The sequence below is a fragment of the Onychostoma macrolepis genome, chromosome 03 (genome assembly GCF_012432095.1).
Source record: "Onychostoma macrolepis isolate SWU-2019 chromosome 03, ASM1243209v1, whole genome shotgun sequence".
In the NCBI taxonomy this organism is placed as follows: Eukaryota; Metazoa; Chordata; class Actinopteri; order Cypriniformes; family Cyprinidae; genus Onychostoma; species Onychostoma macrolepis.
The window spans coordinates 29,058,980-29,086,761 of record NC_081157.1 but is presented as its reverse complement, the minus strand read 5'-3'; the positions used below and the strand labels follow the sequence as shown (position 1 = coordinate 29,086,761).

Below are 27,782 nucleotides of genomic sequence, written 5' to 3'. Positions count from 1 at the left end.
CCACCCCTAGTCAATAGCAAATATTTGAACTAATAACAAAACATACTTGCAGTCACTGATTCAGAAGCGCCAGATTGTCATAGCAAAGTCAGAATTGACCCTTTTTTTTTTTTTTTAAATAGCCTTCATGCACAGCCAGCCTTGTACTCTCCTAGGTTCACGAAACTGTCGTCCATAAAATGCGTTGCACAAATTCGAACATTTGGGTTGTGCTGTTGTGTTCTCTTAACCCTTAATCTTAACCAATGATTTTTAATTGCATCTACTTTGGGAAGGCCAAATAAAGTGCTTTTGCTTTCGCATAAAAATACACAGCGTCTCCCTGATATGGCTGCATCAACACTACTGTGGTAACTGAAACCACGCCTTCTTTCCTCGCGAGAACATTTAGGCGGCATTATGCAAATATTTCCACATCGTGACGTAGACATGTGGGGGTGTGTTTGAATGAGCCGTTTTAAGGGGATGTGGACGAGTCTTAACTTTTATAAAGAATATCTCTTTGGGTTTGAGACTTTAGTCTTTGCAACTTCTCATCTATGCACAAACAGCTTGTAACACTCCAAAGAGAAAAGAAAACTTGAAATCGCATCATATGACCCCTTTAAGATATTTTAATGAAATTTGAGAGATTTCTATCCCTGTACTGAAAGGCTGTTCACCCAAAACTTTGACACTTCAAAACGTTCATAAAGAGATCATAAATAATAAAATAAATATATAATAAATTAATATGAATTGAGCAGTTTAAGTCTTCTGAAGAGACGCAATTGTAGGGATGCGTGAATTAGGGTTTGGAAAATGTAATAGTTTATTCTCATTATTATTAGTATATTTATACCATTAATATTAGTATTATTTATTAATATTATTTCTATATATTATCTATTAATTTTTTTTTCTTATGTCTTATAGCCTGTATTAGGGTTGACACACTCACACAAAAAGAAAACAAAACAGCATGTAGTTTCAATTAGATACTTATATTTGTTTAATTGATGTGAACTTGTAGCAAAAAAATGATAATGCTCTAACAACAGTTATTATCTGAATACAAATAATAAATGACAGTTGACAATGAACATGAAAAAAGATGTAATGAAGACCAAGCTCCAGTGAAATACTGTATCGTCAGGATCCTCTGTGATGCCTTTAAGTCCATCATTTTGGTGTAATTGGGTGGCGGTTTCTCTGCAGATGATGAGGTTGTGAATCTGAAATACACAGTTGAGTTTAGAGTTAAAGAGTGTCCATGTGTTTATGTAAAAATAATTATGCTTATGAAGGCCATAAGCAAAAATGGACATATAAGCACTTATAAACAGTATGCCCTTCATAATATTAAAAAAGAAAAAGAGATTTAAAGTCAAAAGATAGCTTAAGTATAGCTTTAACATTTATTCATAAACCCAAGTAATAATTTTATTATAAATATCTAAAAGAAATCTAACAATGGATCATAAACTCAATATCTCTGTCACTTACTTAGTGGAGAAGAAGAGAGTATCCTTAACTGAACAGAGCTGGTCACACTAAAAAGAAACTAAAAAAGAAAAATACATTATTGATACTGAGAAACCAGTTACAATATGAAAGTTATCATTTATTGACATTGTAAGAAATAATTTTACCTGTTGACACTGTTGACAGTCTAGCTGGATGGCTGAACTCCAGAAAATCAGTAATGAGGAGCTTTGACAGTTACAGATTTTAAAAACAAAAAGGCAGGAATAAAGAACCCTAAACTCGGTTCTAAATAGAAGTGTTACTACATGTAACAAACCTTTAATGAACCATCTTTTTTAGAGTGTACTTATTATGCAATGCTAATTGACAGTTTTTAAGCTGTATAGAATACTAAAAATTAATATAATTTCTGTGTTGTTTTTTTATGAATACACGTTATATAAGACTCAAACTCATGGCACTTGCAGAGATGGAGCAGCATTTATTGTGAAATGCGTAATGTGTAATGTGATGATCACGTCTCTTCAGAAGACTTTGATTAAACTGTTTGATTCATATGGAGTCATTTTACAATCTCTTTATAAACATTTTGAAGCATCGAAATTTTAGGTGAATAGTTTTTCAGTGGATGGACAGAAATATCTCAGGTTTCATTAAAAATATCTTCATTTGTGTACTGAAGATGAACAAATGTCTTATCGACATGACGGTGAGTAAATGATGACCGAATTTTCATTTTTTGGGTGAACTAAATTAAGCCAAAAGGACAGCAACAGCAGTGGTAAGGTCATGTATATATTCCAGCACAATCTGCGTCTCTAGGACTACAGCTAGGCACCTCTGGGTTTGAGTGGATGGTGACAACATCATCTTCCAGTGATACATAAGATGCTCATCTTCATCCCCTTGGATGGACATCCTCTGGCTCAGTGTCCTGCAGTTAAAAACCAAAACAAAAAACAGCATCAATTTTAGATTTCTACTAAATATTGACATTAATGTTTAAAACATATCAAATAATAATAATGCAATTCTGTATAACTACTAATTCTACAATCTGTGTTAGTATTTTCAGCAGTGAGTGTTGTCTTAGCCTTTTATTTTTATCAGCAGGTTTAAGAGGCTAATGCACAGATCAAATTTAGTGATACACAGGCCATTTTTTTCTCAACTGTTGACTCTCACTTCAGACCTGACACAACTGACTGTTTACGTGAATTCTGACCATTATGGACATTTTGATATAACTTTGTGTGTATCTGACAACTTAAGCGAACTAAGCTGCTAAAAAGTGCTGAATTTGTGATCGCATATTTTCTGTGAGTGTGTGCGAATAAGAACTTTTATCATCTTACACATCCTGCACTTTATTTTCTCATTCATGTATGTTTCTTCGTGGCGACGTTGTTGGCCACTGAATAAATAGTCTACAACAATTGTTTTATTACCAGTATCACAGTATTAATAAAAAATAAAAACTGTACAATTTACTAGATTAACTAGCATATCGCCCAGCACTACCAACACATAATTAACCTCTATACGGTTCATTCTATACTCATTTAATCGACATAAACATTTGAACTGTACCTCTAAGCATATCTGATACATAACGTTACCTTTCAAATGCGAACTGCTCGTGCTTGAAAATAAAGCTCGCTAACTAGTTAGCCGCCAGACTTCTTTCAACACAATTAGTTCACTCCTTCTTTTAGGGACATTTACAAACCTAACTGTGTAGTTTATTTGGCTTACTTGTATTAAATCTAGGCCGAAAAGAACTTACCTTGTCAAGGAGACTCCCTTTTCCCCTTTTCTTCGTTGTTGATGTTTGAAAACCCCGTGTATAATCCAGAGACGGCGCTTTGCTCATGCGCAGTGATGTGAAGTTAACCGCTCAAACGAAGTCGTCAAAATATTGAGTTTACTCAACTTTCTTATTTATGTTCATTGAGCGAAATATAGTAAACATTCAGTTAACTTGTTTTGATGTGTAAGCTCAACATTTTGCTAAAATATATATATATATATGTTCCCCTGACTTAAATTTTTTAATTGAGTTAACAATTTGCAAGATGGAGTTTTTACAGTGCAGACAGAGGCCGGTCCCAAAAAAATTTCGGGTTTTACTATCCTTGTGGGGACATTTGGTCCCCACAATGTAGCATAAACAAGCACACACACACACACACACACACACATGCATTTTTTATGTATGTTGTGCATATTGCAATTCATTATATACTGTACATATAATACATACTTACATATACACACACATATACGTATAAATGAAAATAAAGAAAATGAACAATGAAAAAAATATGTAAATATTTAAAATGATATGCATGTTGTATGTATGTGTACAGATAGACAGATATAGATCTATTATTATTATTATTATAACTAATGAAGGTGAATATATATATATATATATATATATATAGTGAATAAATATTGACAGAATTTTTTTTTATATATGTTCGGCTGATCCATTCCTTTTAATTCTATAACTGTAGGAGTACATATTTGTGCTTAACATTTCCCATGGACTCGTTTGTGTCAAATCAATATGAATAATTACTCACGACATGAATGAAACAAAAACCTTAATTATCTGTTTTTAAGTCACGTCTCCCAACCTGAATAATGGATGTCCATCACGTCTGTATAATCCTGTCCTCATTATAAACCAGAACTAAAATGAATGGGAGTCTGAACAAAAGAGTGTAGGTATGTGGCAAACTGTGGGACTTACACCGAGGATAAAATGTACCACTAATTAAATCCTGCCAGCCAATCAGACTTATCTTCCTGCTGCGGGAACATAAAGAACCCAAACGACATGCATAATTCCAGCAGAACATTAAAGAGATATTAAAACGATAGTCCTCTTCTGTGGGAGGTGTTCATGAACAATGAATGTGCTTGTTCCTTCCTTTTATCGGCCATGATAGGCATTTCGCTTGCTCCTTCCTCTTTTCTCTCTCTGCCTCCGGAGCTCACAAAACCCATAAAGCTTCTGATTGGCGCCTCTTTATAGCACTTTGAAGAGCAAATCACTTCACAGCATGTTTATAGCATGCGTGCCCATTTTACCTAATGCTAACAGCTGAAATGATTACTTAATGGTGCTTTAGAGGAAAAATGCCACATTTGAAATTTGTTTTGGCAATGAGTTTCACTTTATATGATCGCTCAAGATCGCTTTTGTGTTATGACAGAACAACTGATGATCAACTACTTATATCCATTAGGTAAGACCATGCTGGGAAAGTCAAGTAAAATTTTGAAGGTTGTTAAAGGCCTTCTGATCGGCTTTTTGGATTGTATTTATGGCATGTTCAGTGATGGCTTATTAATTGCCTTCACATTATACTGGCCTAAGATGATGTTTGCTTTGCAATCGTGCAACAAGTTGTAAATGGGATGATAGAGATCAAAGTCTATAGGCTACAGTGTGTATTGTAGATTCTGACATAAAAGAACATTAATGTCACACAGTCTGGCTTTTACCCAAGATCTTATCGGATTTTTATTGTAGCCTACAATCTGACGAGCAACAATCGCAAACGATCACAAAATCTGTACTGTCTTACGGTCTGTTCACACCATGATTGATAAATAAGTTAATTATTACGTTGTTAGTGTCCACACCAGAGCGCAATAACATTCTGTTTATCATAGGATTGCGCTACAATTGTCATCTGCCACTTCAATTCCTTGAACTCTTTAAAGCAGGATTCTGATTGGCTTTCTATGTTTTTAGAATTATTTTTATGGAAAAATAGTTTTGAAAGTGATTCCAATGATATTGTTTCTCTGTGACGTTATTGTTAAAGTTGTGGTGTGGACTCTGCTATTCTTTACATTGTAGAATGATTTTTAAAACTATATGTTTATCATTTTCATGATCGCTATTGTCCTTGGTGTAAACGGACCTGTACTCTTAGTTCTGGTTTCAATAACAGACCTAGAACTACAATAAAAACAACTATAACTAAGGGGAAGTCGTGGCCTAATGGTTAGAGAGTCGGACTCGTAACCTAAAGGTTGCGTGTTTGAGTCTCAGGTCCTGCAGGAATTGTAGGTGGGGGGAGTGAATAACCAGCGCTCTCTCCATCTTCAATACCATGACTGAGGTGCCCTTGAGAAAGGCAATGAACCCCCAACTGCTCCCTGGGCGCCGCAGCATTAGCTGCCCACTGTGTGTGTGCACTTAGGATGGGTTAAATGCAGAGCACTAATTCCGAGTATCATGTAAACGTGTCACGTCAATTTCACTTTCACTTTAAAAATTAAACATAGGCTACCTGACACTGAAATGTACTTATAATACTAAAACAAGCAAGTGTGTGGATGTGAATCGGTGACACTTTAAATTACATTTCACAGAACAAATATTCCATTCACTTGAGAGAGAGAGAGAGAGAGAGAGAGAGAGAGCGAGCCATGGCACTTCTAGTCAACCTTATGACGAAAGTGCAAAGATGGCAACTTCTTTCAGGCAGATGTAAAGCTCAAAGGCTTCAGGATAAGTCTGCCAGAGCAGCTACAGTCTGGAACACAAAGAGCAGCCTCAGTGAACATGGCACACGCTGTCAAATGGACTAGACTCAGCAAAAGTATGACACATCCATACTAGATCCACTGACAGGGGCGAGGCAGCCAGAGGATAAAGTTATCCAGACAAACCACACGCAATCAGGCTGTTCCAGGTGGATAGAAAGGATAAAACATTTTGAAACAGATTTACTTGTCTGTTTGTTTGTTCTATAAAATTCCCTGGGCACCATTTCTTAATCAAAATATTCAGACTTATAGTCAGCAACAAGCCTGACTCCTTTGCATATTGTTTTAGTGTATAAAGATCAACTCACTTATAAATACATTGCTGTTCATTCCAATATGATAATGGAACATTACACGAACATAAACAGGATTTTTGTTTATGAAAAGTAGGCCTATCTTATGCGCACCATGACTGCATTTATTACAATGAAGTGGACAACAATAAAAACAGCAATACTGTGAAATATATTAAAACAACTAAAAACTTTTATATTTGAGTATATTTAAAATGTAATCTATTCCTGGAAGTCAAAGCTGAATTTTCAGCATCATTACGCCCGTCTTCAGTGTCACATGATCCTTCAGAAATCATTCTAATGCTGATTAGCTGCTCAAGAAATGATCATCTCACGATCAGCCTTAAAACAGTTGTGCTGCTTAATATTTTTGTGGAAACCGTGATGCATTTTTTTTCATCATTCTTTGATGGAAAGGAAAAGAAAATATTTTTAACATTATAAATGGTTTTACAGACACTTCTAAACAACTTATTGCGCCATTGCTGAGTAAAGGTAGGCTACTAATTTTCTTTAAGAAAAAAAGAAGTGTAGCCTACATTCTCCTATTTTGTCCTGACAATAATAAAAGTACAAGTTATGTCATATAACTACTATGCAATGTTTTTTTTTTTTTTTTTTAAATCTTAAATACATACAATCTTAAATAAAAGTTACATAAAATGTTATCCAAATGACTGGTGTAAACAGACCGTCTGCGCTACAGCTCGCATCTGCTAGTCGTTGCGTAACGTTAGGTGAAGCTCATCTACTGTTCGTCTCCGCTGAGGGATGTTTGCAAACGGATTCACATTCGACCTAACAGGATAATTTACGACTTTAAACTAGCGGTGAGAAATGCTTATTACTTCTATGCTATTTGTTTCAACCCTTTATAGTTGCATAGCATAAATCTGCAGCGTATAGCACGGTTGTTTTATCTGCTGCTCCGCGTGAGTCTCTGAAGCCTCGGTGTTTCCTGCGTCGATTGTCCGCTTTTGACAAGCTAGTCCTCAGCGATCTCATGCGGCCTACTGTCGCTGTAGCTTCCTGCTTCTGCCATACAACACAGCGGAATGAATGAGCTTCCTTATCGTCTTCATTGGCCTTGTACTTAAAGTGATTAATTCAATACTTCTAGCTTTTAACGGTTGCAATTGTGAGACTTTTATCACTGGCTATTATTACGCTGCATGTTTATAACTTTTATTTATTTTTCAGGTGGAAGTAAATAATGGCTCCTCAGCTCATCATCCGATCAAGACAGACGGAAAAAACAATAAACGGAAACCCAACTCAAGTTGTCTGCACGGAGTTCAGCAACTACATTTTTATAGTTTTGACACAGTATGGTAAAATTGGGACACTTGTATCCATAAATCCTGACACAAGGTCTGGTGATATCAGCCTACCCATGTTCAGTACCAGAGTACTGCTGGGAAAGGATGAGGTAATGAAGTTAGTTTTTGTTGGATAATCCATAAGGCAGATAAAATCATGTTTGTATTTCACCTTGTCCTTTTTGTCTCCTTTGCAGCCTCTTACACATGTCTACGCCAAGAATGTTGCAACGTTTGTCTCACAAGAATCAGGCAACCGACCGGTCCTGCTGGGCCTTTCACTTAAAGACAACAGCGCTGAAACTATGAAAAGTGTTAAAGATATGATCAAAGCCTGCCAGGTTTGGTAAACAGGAGGTCAAATGGCACTGTTTCTGCACGAGGACAAATGACGTATCTGCACAGTTTTTACAATGTAAATCTTGACTTGTCAGAATGATCTCAAGTGCTGTTGCTATCGCACAGTGTTTGAAAAGTTTTTCATTTCAATGTTAAAATTAAGAGTACTGTTCAAGATCACTTCTGTTTGCCTCTGTATAACAGATGTCTTTCAGATGCCCTGAGATTAAAATTATATTTTCTTTAATATTTGGTGCTTATTTAAATGTCTCACACCAATCCCAAAGTCTTTGAAGAGGCACCTGGTTCAATACATACACTGTCTGCCACACCACTGCAACAGTGTCTGCCCACTTTTTCAGCAGCCATGGTTCTGGAATTATTTTTCTGTTTATTTTTCCCGTAGGGAATTTAAAAAAGTCTTTGTTGAGGAGTTATAAGCTACGAACCAAACCATACAGTCATCTGTATTTATACTTAAAGTGATAGTTCACCCAAAAATGAAAATTCTGTCATTAATTACTCGTTCCAAACCTGTAAGACCTTTGTTCATTTTCAGAACACAAATTAAGCTTTATGACCCTCCATAGACAGCTACACAACTGAAACATTCAAGGCCCAGAAAGGGCATCGTTAAAAATAGTCAATGTGACATCAGCGGTTCAACCTTAATGTTATGAAGCTCTGAGAATACTTTTTGTGGGCAAAGAAAGCAAAAACAACAACTTCAACAATTTCTTCTCTTCCGTGTCAGTCTTCGCTGTGCGTTCAGGAGACGGCGTAATTAATGACAGTATTTTCAGTTCTTTTTCCTCTCTATTATATTTATCTTTCATTTATTCTATCTTTGTTTTATCCACATCCTACTTCTTGATATCTATATTATTTTTAGTTTTCTTAAATTATTATTTTATTGTGTGTGTGTGTATTTCTTTAATGTCGCTTCATTGGTTCTGTCTGTGGTTGAACTATGGGACAAGGAACTAAGGGAAAACAGAATAACCCTAAAAGAACCCTAAAGAAACTTTGACAAATAAAAAATCCTGAAGCAAAGACATATTTGAAAATCAGACAAAACCCCGGTTAAAAAAAAAAAAAAAGTCTACTTAACTTTAATCACATGAAGAATTGCGGGCATAACTTGTTTTAAAACAAGTGTTTTAAAAATTATTTTAAAGATATAGGGAAAATGTAATTAAAGTTTATTGTAATATGCCAAGAGCATATGGAGGCTGCTCTTTGCATATTTATTGGAAGAGTTCTTTTGGCGAACTTTGTGATTTTCTGATTGGTGGAGATTTCTTTGCAGAATTGTGGGTAATGTAATATTCTCCCAAAAAACATTTTGTTAAACATACTTATTTAAAAAAACAGTTTAAATAATGCAGGTTGGTGGCTTTAGCATATACCATGGACCTCATAGTCTGTAAAGGTTTATAAGTTATCCTTAAAAATAAATTCCTCTAGGTCTAGAACAAAATGAATGGGATTATTTACTTTCTAACCCTGACTGCTGCACCATATTACTGTTGGAGAAGAATTTTTTTTACAATGAATCCTAATATATATATATATATATTGAATTAAGGTAATCTCTTCATGGCCCTCTTATGCCTCAAAGTGACCCAGTTTACCTGAATTAATCCAATATTATGTCAGTACGCACAGTTCTGTTATAGATTTATTTTCTGAGATCTATAATCAATGTAAGTGTATTAATTGAGACTGCACGTGTGAAGCAAGAGTACTGCAGCAGTCTTGATCAACAGGTGCTCGTCCTTGCCAGTCATGTCACGTGACCAAGGACTAAAGTCGCAAGGTCACATGACCTGGGTGTGCTGTTGTGTTGCGAAGTATACACCTGCCCTAATTTGAAACGGGCCGACGAGCTTGTTGGTCTGGAATTGGGAAAAGTCTTCAGGAAAAGAATCGTGTACAGTTGTCTTCGCTTCAGGATTTTTATAACAATCAATTAGATTCTGGGCTGTTTCCACCGAGCTGACTGGCGTCCATCAGAGCTGTCTATAGTTAAACGAGGAAGTGCGCTTGACTCATCGGAGTCGTCGCTCGGGCCGTATCCACCTATGGCGACAAGTCGTATATTGATCTTTATTTAATCACTCATGTATGCAATGTATTTATTCTTTTAGTCCCAGCGCGATGTTCAGAGTAAAGTAATTCGAGTTTGATCGCACTAAACTCTCAACAGGTGTTGACATTGTATCATGGTAAGTGTTTCATAAAATATCAATGAACAGGTCTTCCCTTCTGTTTTAATAGTAGGTTTGATTCAAATGATTTCTGCGTAGCTCTTTTAGTGTAAAGGCATATTTTACTGAAAAATACTACACTAGCATATGTTATGTATAAATCGTATTCTGACGCTGCGTTTGCAAAAATTCAATATGTCAACCATAGTTTCCTGTAAAATATAGTAATCTTTGTTTTGATAACTATAAAACTATAAGTAATAAAATGTTGATAACTATAAAATCGCATGTTCAATTTATAATAAATTGACGAGATCTCCTTCAAATAATATAAAGACTGTAGATTGTACTTACAAAGGAAACACCTGTTGTATTATAATAAAAATAAATTATGGTGATGTTTTGTTAAATATAAACTATATATGTGTGTGTATGTGTATATATATATATATATATAAGTCTGTTCTGTTCATTGGAACAGAAATAGTACAATTGATCGACAAACATGGGTAAAATTAATTTTCTTTTTTCTTTAAAGTAAAATTCATTAATTGCATTAAATTGGTTAAAAGTGATGGTAAATGCATGTAATATTACAAAATATTTACATTTCAAATTAATTTAGTTCTTAGGAAATGTATCACAGTTTCCACAAAAAAATATTTTCATCATTAATAATATATATTTTTAAATTAATATATAAGTTTCTTGAGCACCATATCAGCATAGTAGAAAGATTTCTGAAGGATCATTAATTCTGTAGGATTTGAACAATAGTGAATAAATAAAGGTGTAAATGAAATATATAATAAATATTTAGGATATGATATGATTTGGTTTTAATTTGATTTTGAAAAAATTTTCAATTTGATTTATTTGTTTGTTTATTTTTCCTACAGATGAATGAGTCTGGGTCTACTACGACAAATTTCAGCACACTCTCAGTGGATTCAGATAAAAACATGGATAATTCAGTCCCTTTGTCGTCATTCTCAATGCTGTCAAACATAACCGACATGTCTAACGTGACCATGATCAGATCAAGTAATGGGACTGAAGTATTGGTGAACGACCAGCTCTTCCTCAACACCCCCACGGCCCAAGCCTTGTCAGGGATTTTCGTTTGGTCTGCGCTCATCATTACCTGTCATCAGGTAGGCTCATTTAGAGGAACTAAATGTCACTAATGTGTTTGAGGACAACTAATTCATAGTAATCCTTTTACAGCCAAGCATTCACACATCCAGCACAATTTCTAGACCACAGAGCTTCTCATTTAGCAACAGAAAAGCATCACTGCTGCTTTTAAACCAGTATGGAGTGTAGCAACTATAGGCCATGAGGTGAGAAACAAATCTCAGCATTAAATGGACTGGTACTGTGGCCTGGGGAAAGCTGGCCGCTCTAATAGCTGCAGTTCATTCAGAGCACAGGCAAATAAAAGCAAATAACCTAGGCAGAGAAAATAAGAGCTGTACCATGCTGTCTCCTCCCTCATACCTGACCACAGGCTCGTTATCATCTGCAGGTCTTGATAATACTATGTAATTTTAGAAGGTTAATAAATGCCACATAGTCATTAAAGACTCACTGCAGTAATAACTAACCCTCCGCTCTCTGCCTCCTCTGGTTATCGATCATCAGAGATCAATAAATACCTGCATGTTTGTTCTGGACCGTCATCCATGTTTTCTTTGCTCTAAATGATTCATTTAGAGTGCTGTTACCGTCCTTGACCAATCAAAGTTAGCTACAGAGCAGAGTGGTATCTGTTCCCAGAGCTGATAAGAGTGCTGTGTAAACACACAATATGGCTTTAGTGTACTCTGGTGATCTAATGAGAGGATGTGTAACCAATAATATATGTGCCCTGATGTGCCATCTGCAATGTGCACCACGGGGACGCTTTTTAAGGAAATGTGACAAAGCTTGTGTTTCATTTTTTTTCTTTGTGTGTGTAGTGTTTGGCGGTATTTGAAGTAGTTGGTGGTGTTTTATTGTTTGCCGTTGAAGTTTAAATTAATCTGTTGGCAGTGTCTCATACATTAACAGTAAAAGATTTGGATGCTTCTGAAAAAACAATGTTTTTCTTGAAATCAGTGTTAAATAAATTGGGCCAATCTACACTACCATTCAGAAGTCTGGGGTCGGTTAAATATTTTAATGTTTTGGGGGGGAAAAAGGCCACTTTCTTCAAAAAATTTAAATATACAGTTAAAAATGGTGATATTGTGAAATATTACAATTTAAAAATGTCTATCTGTGATATAGGATTATCTATTTTAATATACTTTTATCAATGATGCTGCTTAATGTTTTTGTGGAAAATATTACCGTGATGAGTTGCGTTGATCTAGATCTAGATATCTTTACTGTGACTTTTACTGACTCAACACTTTTAAACTTTTATTCCAGTAAGTATAGAGATTTTTTTATTTAATGTAAATTGGTGAGGTTCAAATTTTAAAACTGTTTAAAAAGCATCCAAGTTGGGTACCATGAAGTTGATTGAGCGAAAAAAATTAAAGAAATTAAAATGTTTTGATTGAACTTTTTGCTCACTACGTAATTTTCATACTCCCATTCATGTTTAATATTCAATTTTTTTATTTTATTTTTTTATGGCTTTACTATTAGTCTAAAATGCGGAAATAGTGTGTCCAAACTGTTGACTGGTAGTTTATGCTCACAGGTTTGAAGCAGAAAGTACAGCGTGAGCAATATTTTTGAGCCCAGCCTTTATTTATAGAGGAAGTTCTTTTGTGCTTGATGAAAGCCCATCAGCCACGAACCTTTACACCAGCTGTATCAATAAAAGAGAGAGATAAGGGCAGCTTCTTAGACACCAGACTGTTCGATAAGTCTTCTTGCAAAGGTTTGGCCATTTCTTTATAGATATAAACATGCTGAGCAGTTCTGATTTGCTGGGGTATTTCCCTGCCCTTAATATTTTGCCGTTCATTACAGCTAAAAGCGCACATCATATCTGAATATCCATTTCTGTGGCATATGAATGAGTTCACAGTGTTGCCTACAGCAAGATGAAACCGGCTGGTGGTGGATGAGTTTTGTGTAAAAGTAATTGTCAGGTGAAGTGACGGCACAGTATGAATATACCCATCTTGTGTGTCGAATTACCAATTATATTTGCCCACATTGTTCGGTTTCAGAAAAGGACGAAATCTAATTTCCCTGCTCTTGCTGGTATATTTTGAATCCCTTTTCATTGCAGCCTATATGACCCATGAAGAAATTTAATATAGAATATGTTTCTCAAGCATCTGTTATGTAATTGAACTACTGGGATCGTACTGATGGAGAGCAGAGGTCAGGAAAGGTATTTCTTCAGCTGAATTGCAGCGCCCGCAGTGTGCCCGGAGGACTATGATTTGATTGCCTCCAAAGCATCTTGAGTGCCATACAAAAGCCAATACCTCTGAGAAGCTGGCAGTTTTGAAGCAGCCAAAGGACGTCGGGATGCTGTATGGAGCCTGGAAATGAGTCCCTGTGTAGTGGTTTTCCTCTTCAAGTCATAATCAAGTCAAAACAGTCTGGTTTTTGTCCCTCAGCCTAGCAGCAGAACGACTCATCTACCGCCACATCATCCGTGGCTTCGCAAACAGCCGCCTGCGGAGGGTTGCGCGAGGCAACATATGTAAATCCCGAGGAGATTAAAGGAGCCCTCAGGATTGTTTTAGTATTTCACTGCCTTTCTCGGTTTCGCTACAAAAGATTCTCCCGGCGGAGCTTTTCTCGCACGCTGCATACTAAAGGCAGAAATTGAGATTGCGTTCCTAAAACACCCTGTTCTGAAGTTACTGATTTGCCTGCAAAACTTTCCCATCAGTACCAGGGATATCAAAGGAGTCTTTGAAGACCAGCTATTTAGAAACCTTAAGTGAATTATAGTTTTATATATATATATATATATATATATATATATATATATATATATATATATATATATATATATATATATATATATATATATATATATTGCAATGAAAAGGCGCCAACAGTGCTCTTGTGTCGGGCTTTTCTCAGCTCTCTAGTTTTTACAAGCTTTACGATCTTAAAGTTGGTGCTGCACCTTGTGATTCACCGGCCCTTGTTTTTGGGTGCCTTGCAGCTCCGCCGGCAGTTCCTCTCTGCTTCAGATAGGTTGTAATTAGCTTTGACTGCATCTCTGCAACAGCCAGCAGACAGTCAATGGCCAGAGCCATTATTGTGAGCACGGCTCTCTCTCACTGTCAGCTCCGCATTATGGAGTCTGGGAGACTATGAACTTATTTCCCCTGCAGACTAGGTGAAATGGAGGACATCAGTTCAGAGAGCAACTCCCCTTGCTTTTTTGAGAGCCCACAAATACATCAAGCCTCCACCCGTGGAATGAAGGACTCAAATAATCTGATTTCAAATGATTGAGTGTCCAAGAGTTTAAAGAACCCAACGAATATTGAGCCCCCTCAGTAATATTGTGAAGTTCAAAGGGACTGTAAGGACATGCACTGCCTCACAAACTCCATAGTATTTTTCAAAGCTATATTATAATACCGATAGTGCCAAACTTTAAAACTATAGAGCGAGGATATGTGAATTGTGAAAACACATTGGTTGCGTTCTGTGCCTGGTTACTATATAGTTTGAAAAGCCTAAATTTAGGCTCATAAACTATATTACTTGGTGGTACACTCTCAGAAAATAACTTGCAAACATTGTACCTTTTATATACATTTAAATGAGACCCAGACCCATTGCCACAGGTGAATAAAATCAAGCACCTAGCCTTGCAGTCTGCATTTACAAACATTTGTGGTTGTTCTGAGGAACTCTGTGAATTCAAACATGGTACTGTGATAGGATGCCACCTTTGCAAGTCAGTTTGTGAAATTTCATCCCTGCTATATATTCCACAATCAATTATGAGTGGTATTATTGGAATATCAGCACAAAAACTGAGAGCTTCATGGAGTGGGTTTCTTTGACCAAGCAGCTGCATGCAAGCCTTGCATTGCCAAGTACAATGCCAAGAGTGGGATGGAGTGGTGTAAGGCCGGTTTCACACTGCCACCTTGAGCAGCGCATATTTTTTTTGGCGAGCATGTTAACAAATCAGTGTGTTCACACCAGGAGCAGGAGTGTGTCGTGTGAGCATCACTGATGCGATGGTTTCGGCGTCTAATCTATTTTCTGTTTGCGCACAATTAAAGCGACAGCATGCTTTTGATGGACAAAATAAATCTGATTTCATGCATAAAATGCACAGAATAAGCATGTCTAGTGTTTTAACAAGAATTGGAGTATGTCAGAAAAGAAAATGAATCCAAAAATATGTATAGAAGATTTACCCATTTAAACTTTTTAACTGTTCAGTTTGGGTGAAAGTATGGTGCATTTATATAAAAAAATAATAATAATTATAAACAGCATGTTGTATATCGAAGTATGACTGAAACGACGTGATCAGATCTGTTTTTGTTGTGTACCATTTACATGTGAATCCCCGTCTTAAGATGCAAATCCCCATGTTAAACTAAGTTTATAAATGACCAGCTTCTAAAAACAAATTCATAGTTGTCTTTGTAAAGAATAATGCAGCTTTGGTGCCGCTGCTGTGATGTGTACAAACACTTCCAGTGTGAATGCTCTTGCAAGTCTGCAGCTGCAGTGACGATGTAGTTATGTTGACGTGAAGTTGATGCAAAGCTCAAGCTTGCGGTGTGAAACCTGCATGAAGCACGCTGCCACTGGACCCTGGAGCAGTGAAACCTGTTCTGTGGAGTGATGAATCTGGGTTTGGCCAATGCCAGGAGAATGTTACTTGCTTGACTGCATTGTGCCAACTGTATGGAGCCGCTTGGTTCCAGTGAAGGGAAATCAATGCTTCAGCAAACCAAGACATTTTGGGCAGTGCGTTGCTTCCAATGTTGTGGGAACTATTTGAGGAAGGCCCTTTTCTTTTCCAGCATGACTGCACCCCAGTGCACAAAGCAAGGTCCAAAAAGACATGGTTAGATGAGTTTAGTGTGGAAAAACTTGACTGGCCCTCACAGAGTCCTGACCTCAACTATTATCAAACATCAGGGATGAACTGGAACTGAGATTACGAGCCAGGCCTTCGTGTCCAACATCACAGCCTGACCTCACAAATGCTGTGGATAAATGGGCAAAAGTTCCCACATAAACACTCCAAAATCACATTAGGTGGTGGTATTGAGCCTGCATTTGTGTCTTAACAGCTATGTTAAAAGATATTTTAAAGTATATAGCTGTTAGTATCCTGTCAGCGTCAGTTTGGTTAAACATAGCTTTGTTTGATTTGTTCTGTTAGCTGTCCATAAACTCTTATAGACTTCTACAGTTACCTGTTTACTGTTATTCAACGTCACTGGTACTACTACATACATGCATTTGTCCACCTCACTTTTCCTCATTACTAGTTTTTGCTATGTATGTCTGACTTAATTTATTTTGTAGTCAAGCTTCTTGCTTAACGAAATCTTTGTCTTTATAGATATACCTGCACCTAAGGTCGTACACGGTGCCAAACGAACAGCGCTACATCATCCGCATCCTTTTCATCGTCCCCATCTATGCTTTCGACTCCTGGCTCAGCCTGCTGTTCATCAGTAATGACCAGTATTATGTGTATTTCGACTCCGTTCGTGACTGTTATGAAGGTACAGTAAATCTGAGCTCCTCTCTGCCCTTACATTCTCTCCTGCTCCCCCGGGCATGATATTATTCACTCCAAATATCACACTGGTGGAATGACGTGTGCTGTTGTTTGGAAGTCTGGCCTGCAGTGAGGGAGGAGAGCCTGCTTTACAGACGTGGGGTGGCAGGTTTCATAGCGGGGAAACGGATACGTGCTCATTGTAACCGAACAAACCAGTTTTGTCGTGTTGCAGCCAGAAAGGAGGATGGCCAAATGTCTCTGTTATCATCTTTTCAGGCCTATCCCACTACTCCTAGACAATGACGATTTGAAAGACAGTTTTTTTTCTGTTATTTAAGTTGCATGGGAAAATTCCAGTGTGGGGATTTGTTTTGTTTCATGGAATCCATCTTTGTACTGTATGGCATAATAATATTATTTAAATGAGTCTGTTAAGAAGTTTAGAGTGATGATGTTGTAGTCTGTAATACACTACCATTTAAAAGTTTGGGGTTGGCAAGATTTATTTGATGTTTTTGAAAGAAATCACTTATGCTTATCAAGGCTGCCTTTATTTGATTAAAAAAATAAATAAATACAGTAATGTGAAATATTATCAGTTTAAAATATCTGCTTTCTATTTGAATATAATTTTAAAATGTATTCATGTGGTGTTGAAGCTGAAATTTCAGCATCATTACTCCAGTCTTCAGTGTCACATGATCCTTCAGAAATCATTCTAATATGCTGATTTGCTGCCCAAGAAACATTTTTTATTACTGTTAAAAACAACTTTGCTGCATAATATTTTGTGAAAACATTATAATTTTTCAGTATTCTTTGATATAGAAACTTTAAAAGAATGGCATTTATTTGACATTAAAAAAAAATAATTATAGTCTTTAACAGTCTACTTTAACTTTAGATCAATTTAATACATCCTTACTGAATAAAAACTCATTCATTTCCTTCAATATAATATAGGTAATGTAATATAATTGTGATTTCAAAGTTGTTAAGTCTTAGTCATAGAGACCATCAGTAAAACCCTACCACAAGTAATAGTTGTGCACACTGAGAGACAATGAGATCTAACCATCTAATCTGTCTTTAAATAGACCTCTCAGGTTAAGATGGATTTCCTAGACACAAACAACTCCTCAATCTTGATCTGTTTTTTACACAAAGTGACAGGATATTAATTAATTTTATGTTGTTGTTTATTGGTCATGTCAAACATGTTCTGTCTGCTTATTTAAATCTCTCACTGCAAATTCAGCAAATTATTTATGTTAGGCTGTCATGTATGATAGACTTATGTTGGCTGTTTTTTTTTTTTTTTTTCATTCTAGCCTTTGTGATATACAACTTCCTGAGTCTGTCTTTTGAGTACCTTGGAGGAGAAAGTGCCATCATGTCGGAAATAAGAGGAAAGCCTATTCAGTGAGTGTCTTCACATTTTACTTTATTTTATTTTTTAAACAAGTGCTAGGTTAGTTAACCTAGTGAGCAGCATTTTAAGACATAAGTGTGCTTCCTATGTAAAGGCTGCCCCAAATTGTAGACATTTTAATAATGCTGCCAATTTAACAATTTAATATTTATGCTGCCACTCAGAATTTTGCCAAAATGAGGTACAAAGGCAGCATTACATATTTCCAGCACGGAGAATGAAGTCCTACAAAATGCATAGTGAAGAGCTTTGAGAAAAAGTAAATGCAGCATAACGCTGACAAAATGTTCATTAACACACAAGACACAATTAAACTCATGAAGCTCCTCTGGAAGTGTGATGACTGTCACCTTGATTTTAAATTTAGTTGTCATCACTCACATTACCGCCATGACTCAGTGTGTCAGGCTCTGACAACATTTTCTGTTTTTATGCAAAACAACTTTGTCTGGCTATGTTTTAAGAGATCAATTCATCTACCCTCAAGAATAGCATCACCTTCAAATGTTCAAATTTGCCTTTAACAGGTCTAGTTGCCTGTATGGGACGTGCTGTTTGGTAGGAATGAGTTACTCCATTGGCTTCCTGAGATTCTGCAAGCAGGTTTGTTCCCGTTTTTCTTTAAAATCAAAATAACTCTTCCTTCACAGCAACATTTTTCATAACATTTCTTTGTTTTAACTTAAAAAAAAAAAAAATTCCAGTGGAGTTCAAAAGACCAAATTTAAAATCTGAGATGTAAAATCTGAAAATCAGCCGAATATTTTAGTATTTATGTCTCATATCCCATTCTGATTTGAGTACAAATGGCTGTGTGTAAATGACATTAACATGTTAATAAGAGGGTCTGAATTTCTCTGACTTTGTTTCCTCAACCTTTATCTACCCTTTCTACCTGAATTGTCATGAAGTGGAAGCTGTTATCTTTGTACCATTGTCTTTCCTGAGGAGCTCCAGTGATTAAAGCAGGATTAAAAACAGTAGGAAGCAGGTGCAAGTCACTCGATAATAAACGCAAAAAATAGCTATTGCCGCCAGCCTGATGCTGTCTGCTCTGCAGCTGAGGAACCCGCTCGCACTTTGAGAATAATACTGATGGAAATTGGATTTGAGAGCCCCATCCCCAAAAAGACTGAAAGGAATGTGAATTGAACTTTTTTTTAATAGGAAGTAGAATTTCAAAACACATAAATCTGTCTGACCAGACACCTACATGTAGGATTTTTCAAAGCATCACCTTGCGTGTAGTGAGATTGGGGGAAAATTCTCCTTTGTGTCGTTCTCAATGAGTGGATTTGTCAGTCATGTCAAACTTTGTGTTGATTATGTAAGAAATAAGCACTTCCTGTCAAAAATAAGCATGCCACATTTCCATGCCTTTGAAAATGATGAGGACTGGAAGTTCTCTGTCACTCAAACTATATTACAGGCCCATGTTGACTAAATGGAACCGGCGTAAAACCTAAACCATCACAGTTACTCATCTGCTTCTGTTACATCATCTAGGCCACACTTCAGTTCTGTGTCGTGAAGCCCATCATGGCTGTCATCACCATCCTTCTGCAGGCTTTTGGCAAATATCACGATGGAGATTTTAAGTGAGCCACCCTGCGATTCATTCCATTTCATCTCATACCAACATTCCATAATAACATCAATCAACTGTGTTTTACTGCTTGTCATGTGTCTTTTCATATAGTGTAACGGGAGGTTACCTTTACATCACCATCGTCTACAACATCTCTGTCAGTTTGGCTCTCTATGCCCTCTTCCTCTTCTACTTCGCCACCAGTGACCTTCTGAGACCTTTTGAGCCTGTGCTCAAATTCCTCACCATCAAATCCGTCATCTTCCTCTCCTTCTGGCAAGGTTGGTTACACTGTGTTATATGTTCAGTATTCAACATTTTCTTTGTATATTGTTGTGGACAAGCCAGGAACTTGGGAGTCAAGTTTCTCACTGCAAATTTTCTGGTTTGTCTTTATTTAGGTATGGTATTGGCCATTCTGGAACGATGTGGTGTGATCCCAGAAGCTCTGGTCATCGATGGTCATGAAGTGGGGGCTGGTTCAGTGGCAGCTGGTTGGCAGAACTTCATAATATGCATCGAAATGTTCTTCGCCTCCATCGCCCTCCGCTACGCCTTCACCTCCAGTGTGTACCGCGAGAAGAAGAGTGACGCACCAGGTTAGATGCTCATAAATCTGACACTTCCGAAAAACAAAGCAGAACTTTTTAACTTGTTGTTTAGAGGATCTTAGAAACATGCCACAGCAAGCTTTTATGAGGCAACTGGAAGTTTTCTTCCTCAGGAGGGTTATGAGTCACAGTTCAGAGGACTGCTGGAAAGCTCCACTCGTACACACAGATCATCAAAATAACTCCTGCGTACTGAGAAACTCAGACCTGTGGCGGGTCGAATGATGCCATTTCATTTGAAAAATTAGGAAACAGAAGGAAATCTTCAGTAGGTGTTTTCTTGCCACAAAACTTTCTTTTGGGAATTTCAGTTGCAAAATAACAGTCAAATTGACGACAATTTCAAGGAATAGTTCACTTAAAAATGACAATTCTGACATTCACCCTTATGTTGTTTGTTCGCAGAAGGGGTGTCATGATATCAGATTTTCACTACACAATTATTGTGGCTTAAAGAATTCATGATATCACAATATCTGTAGCATTATTTTTTTCCCTCAATTTCTATCAGTCAAATTCCTGATTCATCTTCCTGCAAATCAGCATATTAGAATGATTTCTGAAGGATCATGTGACACTGAAGACTGGAGTAATGATGCTGAAATTTCAGCTTCAACACCACATGAATACATTTTAAAATTATATTCAAATAGAAAGCAGATATTTTAAACTGATAATATTTCACATTACTGTATTTATTTATTTTTTAATCAAATAAAGGCAGCCTTGATAAGCATAAGTGATTTCTTTCAAAAACATCTTTTTTTACCACTTAAAATCACTCAAAAGACTTGATTTTGAGAGAATCACACTCAACAGCGCTTGTAACCTCCTCTGACATGATTTTGTGTGGCAGTAATAGCTACACACTGTGTTATTAATCGCTCCTTTTTGGACTTTTAATGTTAGGTAGCAACCAGTGTTAAGGTGCAATAACACCACCTGCTGCGTTGGAGTGTCAGCCAGACAAACTGCCAGTTACTGCCACTGGAATATTTATGATATTAATGTATGTGTAACATTAACATGAAATCAATATTTCGTTTTAATATATATCACTGTTAGCATCATCGACTGCTGTATATTACAGTTCACAGAACATAAAAGGAGAAATTAAGAATGTTTTCGCAGCTCTTTGTAATGCAATGAAAGTAGCAGGGACCATTATCAGTAAAACCAAAAAAATAAAAGTGGTCCATGTGTCTAGTGCACTATATTTGAAGTCTTTCCAAACCATACAATTGCTTTGTGCAACAAAACGACTACGACTAAGTTGTCATTTGATAAAAATTGAACCAAATGATGGTTAAGACTTAAATGACGTCTCGTGTAAAAGCCCTTCTGAAGTCAATACTGGTTTAGAACAAACACGAGTCATTGCCTGTTTACACCTTTTCACTTCATGCATTTTCTCCGAATGAATAGCTATCCCATCATGAAAATAAATTTGCATAAATGCCCTCCGAAATGGTTTTGAGACAGATTTAAATCTGATCACTCAAACCACTTCAAGAAGTGATCTGAGACGCATTCCAGACAAAACGAGACAAGTGTAAATGCATAAGAGCGTGTTATAGGCTATATGACGTTATAGTCAGATATGACAGTTGTAATGCAACACTCAGATAAGTAGCTAAGTATCTCTTCAGCAAGCCGACGGGCAAACTGCCGCAAATGAAACTAAAATAAAGCGTATATCTATTGCTTTCGTTGACATGAACTTAAATTTGCGCACAATGCAGGAATTGAAGATCAGATTCATATTTGTTTTGCAGAGACCCATTTATGTGGCCAAGCGTAACTGAAACCATTTTAACAAATCAGATATCCCTAAAAACACATTAAGTAAACAGGCCCTATGACAGAATTCTCATGTTTTGATGAACTATTCCTTTAACAATACAGATCAAAACATTTAATGTTGCATATCATACACTTTTACATACTCCTTTTAATAGCAGTATGCTCTGTGCAGAAAGCAGTATGCTTGTAGTATATCATTCTGATCATATCCTCAGGGCTAAAAAAGCCTCTCCACGCTTAACGGATTAGTCATATTCTGCCACTTGTGCTTTTCAAGGTGGTGAAGAATAGTTCTGTTTCAATTTCCACCAATTTAAGCTGTAATGTCAGTTCAGCTGCTGAATGTTAAAAGCTGCATTAGATTTGGGTTCTGACTTCAAGAGGCCTCCATGAAATGTAACTCGACTGTCAGTCAGATATGCATGTTTCAAGCCTTGTGTCAGTTCAATGTTAATATTCAAAGCATGAAGTCTTCTTCTTTCACAGTAAGCGAATTGAAGCACACTGCTTAACATTTGTTGGCATGGATATGTGGGAAAACCTACAAATGTGTTAAGAACCCTTCACCTTACTGGCATATGAAGGCACAGGGTAATTTTCCATAGTTTAACACAGAGCTCAAAGGGTGAAGTCACTGCTGGTTTCATAACCTTTCACTGGGGAAAAAAGGTCATGACTGTCGTGAAGCCTGTTAGGCAGAGCAACCTTCTAGGATTGCCTTTTCTCCCGAGCGGACCGGCTGTGAAGAAGTTCAGGACAGTTTTCTGATCCCGAGTTTTCACCCTCCACCCATGAGGACAGGTCCCAAAACGTCCATCCGTTCACACACAGTACAGTTCTCAGGCCGCCAGCTGGAGACCTACAAGCACAGTTCAAGTATTTCTCGAACTGGAGGTCAGAAATTTGCACCCCTCTTGTGGCAGCCTGCCGTCACCTTTGTCCAAGCTCTCATCCATCAGCCACAAGGCAAGATGCAGTTAGCTGGAACTCATCATTTTGCAGTGTATCAGGCTGTACTCTGTAACCTCATTTAATGCATCCACAGCTGAGACAAATCTGGGAACTGTGGAATTGTGAATTTCTTTCCAGGCCTCTCCAGCCTGTAGTAGATAAATGAAGCAGAAGAGTGATTTGGCAACCACATCAGTGGAGCAGAGCACCGCATTGCTAATGTTTTCATCCCGGTTTCTATTTTGCGAACAGCTGGGTTGGACCTTGGCGGTGCCCGTGGTGATATGCTCACAAGAGTGAGGATAATGGTAAGATTGCATTGTGTGGAAATGTCACCGGCTGTAAACAGATTGTGTAATCCAGACAAACAAAATACCTCAGAAATGTGAAATATGACTGTTATGCTTTGTCACTCTGGGCATGTTGTTTATTGTTCATCAAGGTTCTCTCGAAGTCTGTTTGTCTGCATTAGGTACATTTAAGTCTTTCTGTTAAGTACTTCAGTTATTTATTGGAGGGATGGATCAGACTAGACTTGGTCTGCGTATGGTGGATTTTTTAAAATCCCGTTTCAAATTATACTTTGTCCCATTCCCACCCACACCTTTCATATTTTGTGCTGCTCCCATCCACAAAAGCTCATAGGTAGAGGTCTGTGCAGATTTTCAGTCCCTTTCCTATAAGTTTCTTTCACTCTCCCACAAAAAAAATTCTCACTCCCGCCCGCAAAAGCTTGCAGGGAGAGACCTACGTAGATTTTATTTTAGCCCCTCTCCCATAAGATCAGTCTCGTTCTGATGCCACAAGGTATTTTTCCAATTCCTTATCACACACAACAATGAAAATATCCAATAACTATTTATTTTTATTATTGATTAGATGAAAAACACAAGATTATGTACCTTAAAAATACATTTGACTAAAGCCCTATTCGGATGGGGCTAATTTTCTAAATGACATTTTGAGTTACAGATCTTATCACCTGACATCTGTGATTCTACATATCGATTCAGTTGGGACTAACATCTCCATGTTTACTACAGAGGTGGGAAGGGTCTGTTTTGTACGTCTGAGACTGGGCGTGCTCTGTATGCGTACGTTGTGTATAGTGTAAACTGTTAAGGCTACTGTAATATCTGTGTCAAGTAATATTACTCGCCTTCATTTCTGCACTCAATTACATAATGTTTTAATTATGTAAATTTATGAAAATTAATCATGGTTTTACTACAAATAAAACCAAAAAAAGTTACATTTATTAAATTGTTATAATTAAACTAAGGTAACCACAAATTAACCTGGTTTTGCTATACGAACCATATTATTGGTTTACCAAATTTAATTACCAAAACTGGTAATACTAATGGTAATCTGCATGACAATCTGGCTCTTGATTTGAGAGAGAGATTTTATTTTTTTTTCTTTCTTCGCCTGGAGGTAAACACAACCATCAAAAATACACGCGGTAAAAAGAGCGTGTACAGTAGTTCACACATGCCAAAACACAAAGAACTGTTAAAAAAAATATATAGATTGTCGAAAATGACAGACACTTGGATACAGACGGAATTAGATTTCTCAGAGGATCACGCAGTTTGCCGAAAAGCAGTAGGTAATTTGCTTTGGAATTATTACAGAGGTTGTGTGAGGAAAAACAGATTGGCAGATTCGGATGGAATTTAAGGTATAGTTCACCCAATAATTAAAATTCTGTCCTTAATCACTTACCTTCCTGTCATTCCAAAACCATAAGACCTTCGTTTGTCTTCAAACTCAAATTAAGATATTTTTTATGAAATCCGAGAGCTTTCTGACCTTCCACAGAACGCAACACATCTGACACTTTCAAGGCTCAGAAATGTAGTAACATCATTAAAATGATGTTAAAATCCATGTGACATCAGTGGTTCAACCATAATTTTATGAAGTTATGAGAATACTTCTTGTGCACAAAGAAAACAACAGTAACGACTTTATTCAACAATTCTTCTCTTCCCTGTCAGAACTCAGTGCACGTTCATGACAGTACTACAACACATGCATGTGCATTTCTCTCTTTGCAAACAAGCCACAGCACATCTGGGTTCTACGTCAGAACGCCGGCTCCTGCATCAGCAGCACCACACATGAATCGTGGTACTCTCGTGAAAGCGTGGTGAAGACTGACACAGCAGAGAAGAATTGTTGAATAAAGTTATTTTGTTTTCTTTGTGCACTAAATGTGTTCTTGTAGCTTCATAACATTACAGTTGAACTGTTGATCTGGCAAGGACCATTTTAAAATGATGTTCTTACTACGTTTCTGAGCCTTAAACGTGTCAATTGCGTTGCTGTCTATGCAGGGTAAGAATGCTCTCGGATTGTATCAAAAATATCTCAATTTGTGTGCCGAAGATGAACAAAGGTCTTACAGGTTTGGAACGACATGTGGGTAATTAATGAAAGAATTTAGATTTTTAGGTCAACTATCCCTGTGAAACACAAATTTCACCTGAAAAACTAGTCCTGTCTGATTAGGGCTTAAGTTGTTATGTGTATTTTGTGGGAGTCCCACAAGTCATTTCTTTCTCTTGCTTTCTGCTCACAGATGAATGTTTTCCATCCTGATTCAAAACTTGACCCGCACTGGCCAGGTCCCGCTGGAGTTCAGACCTTCACATTAGACAAGGGCTCAAATGTTGACCTCATTATATAGTTAATGAGGCTGTGTGTGAAACTGCCTCTTATTTCCTTTGTGTTTTGGTTACATCAATCTCAAGTTTCTTGCCTTTCCAAGTTCTGGTAGTACAAAAACATTCGTATTTGCTCATTTAAAGTCTCCGCTGTCATCAGAAATATGTCATGTGATATTTGACGCTTTAATCTGTTGTTTCATTTTTGTTTTTGTAGAGAATGTAGCACCTATGCACAGCATATCCAGTGGCCTGAAGGAGACCATTAACCCTGGAGACATGGTTCAGGATGCAATCCACAACTTCTCTCCGGCTTACCAACAGTACACACAGCAGTCCACCCAGGAAGTAGTGCAACCCAACATGAATGGCAAACCAGGGACCAGCACCTCCAAGAGTTCGAAGAAATCTGATAAAGTGATGCTGATCGACACGGATGATGAGTTCTAGTGCTCCGTCTGTCCTGATCTATCTATTTATTTAATCCTAAACAAATTTGACTCTTTAAAACTTTGAGGACCCTAATCATGTAAATCAGCTCATGATTTGTTTTTGTTTTTTAAAAAGAGAGCTCAATAAAGGGATATGAACAGTTTCCTGACAAGTAGACAACATCAAGTAGGGGTTGTTTTGTTTTCCTCGTCGTAGTCCTGGAGCTCATCCTTTCCTGATCCTCCGTAGTGGCGGATGATCCGGCATCGTAATGGAGAGTCCCCTTCTCTTCTCTGACCCGTTCTGAGGCATGGCCGATAAACATGAGGCACAGGGAACTCTTCAGATGGAATGAATCAGAGACTGACACTTTAGGGAGCCATTCTTGCATCTGGTTGTTTGAAGTATTTGCTCAGCAGCCCTCTGCTGGGTCTCAGGATGAATTGAACTGGCTCTCAGAGATGCCCTGGCTTTGGAGATCGCACTTCAAACTGTTGTCTGCTGCTCTTTGAAACCTTTGAATCAATCATGCCACTCTGAGCACTGCCCCCACTTGATTTGGAGGTTCATTAATTTTCACACCAGGCCTTCAAAGAGTGTGAGATCTGATGCAAAAACGCAAGTCTCAACCATCATGGTGTATTTTAATTGCAAATCGTTTGTATTCAACAATTATTTGGTTAAAGCTTTAACCTGTGACAAGTGTATAATGGCACAGGTGTTACCAGGGCATGTTAAATTATGTTGTTTAGTTCTCCACTGTTTGCCGTTCAAAGGTGCCGTTCTAAATGTATTTAGTTAATTATCAGACAAAGCTATTGAAATGTTTATTTACTACTACTACTACTACTACAAAGTAAGTCCTGGTCAGTACTTTCTAAACCGAGTTAAAAGGCTTTAAAGTCCTGTCTTTTGAAGTTTCTGAACACACCCTGTTTTGTCTTAATAGAGAATTGTTTTTAAAATATTTGTTGATGTATATGTTAATCTATTCCTGTAGTTCATTTGATCACGTTTTGCAAATACTATCATCAAAGATATGGACTTCAAAATTAAACTACCTATGTTTTGTGATTCAAAGTTGCTGTCTTCACTTTATAGACAAAATAAGTTTACTTGTTTTGTCTATAACGTAGCCATGTTTGTCATCTTTGTTAAATGAATGTTAAGAGGCAGCATTACGCGAGTATGACTTGTGCCAATGATTGCTGCCTTACAGCTATGGATGATGAAGTGATGTGTCTATAGTATATTGTGAGAATCAGAGTATGATCTGTAAACAGATACTGAATACTGATGTTTTAGCTATACCTGTACAGCTGGTTTGATGACAGAATCTATTCTCATAGGAAATAAATGATGAAAGGGAGTGGATTTATTTATTTTTTCTCACAACATGACTTGTGAATCA

General features: G+C 37.1%; 2 protein-coding genes and 1 long non-coding RNA gene across 7 annotated transcripts; 2 read left to right on the top strand and 1 right to left on the bottom strand.

Moving 5' to 3' along the window:
* Positions 1-1,109: 1,109 nt before the first annotated feature.
* On the bottom strand, positions 1,110-7,953 carry LOC131537136 (uncharacterized). 3 transcript variants are annotated; one of them, XR_009270181.1, is made up of 3 exons: positions 7,827-7,953; positions 1,486-2,401; positions 1,110-1,214 (listed from the first exon to the last, which is right to left on the bottom strand). It is a non-coding gene; the product is annotated as an uncharacterized LOC131537136 (long non-coding RNA). The 3 variants fall into 3 exon arrangements; XR_009270180.1 differs by lacking the exon at positions 7,827-7,953 and adding an exon at positions 7,028-7,150; XR_009270179.1 differs by lacking the exon at positions 7,827-7,953 and adding an exon at positions 3,254-3,499.
* Positions 6,669-8,240, top strand: psmg3 (proteasome (prosome, macropain) assembly chaperone 3). 3 transcript variants are annotated; one of them, XM_058770405.1, is made up of 3 exons: positions 6,669-6,830; positions 7,536-7,764; positions 7,852-8,240. In XM_058770405.1, exons 2-3 carry the CDS (start codon positions 7,549-7,551, stop codon positions 8,002-8,004), a joined length of 369 nt encoding a protein of 122 aa, XP_058626388.1. In that variant the 5' UTR covers positions 6,669-6,830; positions 7,536-7,548; the 3' UTR covers positions 8,005-8,240. The 3 variants fall into 3 exon arrangements, with proteins under 3 accessions (XP_058626388.1, XP_058626386.1, XP_058626387.1); XM_058770403.1 differs by lacking the exon at positions 6,669-6,830 and adding an exon at positions 7,031-7,165; XM_058770404.1 differs by lacking the exon at positions 6,669-6,830 and adding an exon at positions 7,217-7,433.
* Positions 8,241-9,777: 1,537 nt separating this feature from the next.
* tmem184a (transmembrane protein 184a) lies at positions 9,778-27,741 on the top strand. The gene is made up of 9 exons (XM_058768389.1): positions 9,778-10,221; positions 11,103-11,357; positions 16,718-16,883; positions 18,214-18,304; positions 18,842-18,917; positions 19,821-19,912; positions 20,014-20,183; positions 20,304-20,501; positions 26,157-27,741. Exons 1-9 carry the CDS (start codon positions 10,219-10,221, stop codon positions 26,387-26,389), a joined length of 1,284 nt encoding a protein of 427 aa, XP_058624372.1. The 5' UTR covers positions 9,778-10,218; the 3' UTR covers positions 26,390-27,741.
* Positions 27,742-27,782: the final 41 nt, after the last annotated feature.

What these genes read in the sequence shown, in the direction of transcription:
- psmg3 (XM_058770405.1), top strand. Translation starts at nt 7,549, where the DNA reads ATGGCTCCTCAGCTCATCATCCGATCAAGACAGACGGAAAAAACAATA. An exon ending in TACTGCTGGGAAAGGATGAG is followed by an intron (nt 7,765 to 7,851) that starts GTAATGAAGTTA and finishes TCTCCTTTGCAG; the next exon opens with CCTCTTACACATGTCTACGC.
- tmem184a (XM_058768389.1), top strand. An exon ending in CGTTCGTGACTGTTATGAAG is followed by an intron (nt 16,884 to 18,213) that starts GTACAGTAAATC and finishes TTTTCATTCTAG; the next exon opens with CCTTTGTGATATACAACTTC. An exon ending in CTTCCTCTCCTTCTGGCAAG is followed by an intron (nt 20,184 to 20,303) that starts GTTGGTTACACT and finishes GTCTTTATTTAG; the next exon opens with GTATGGTATTGGCCATTCTG.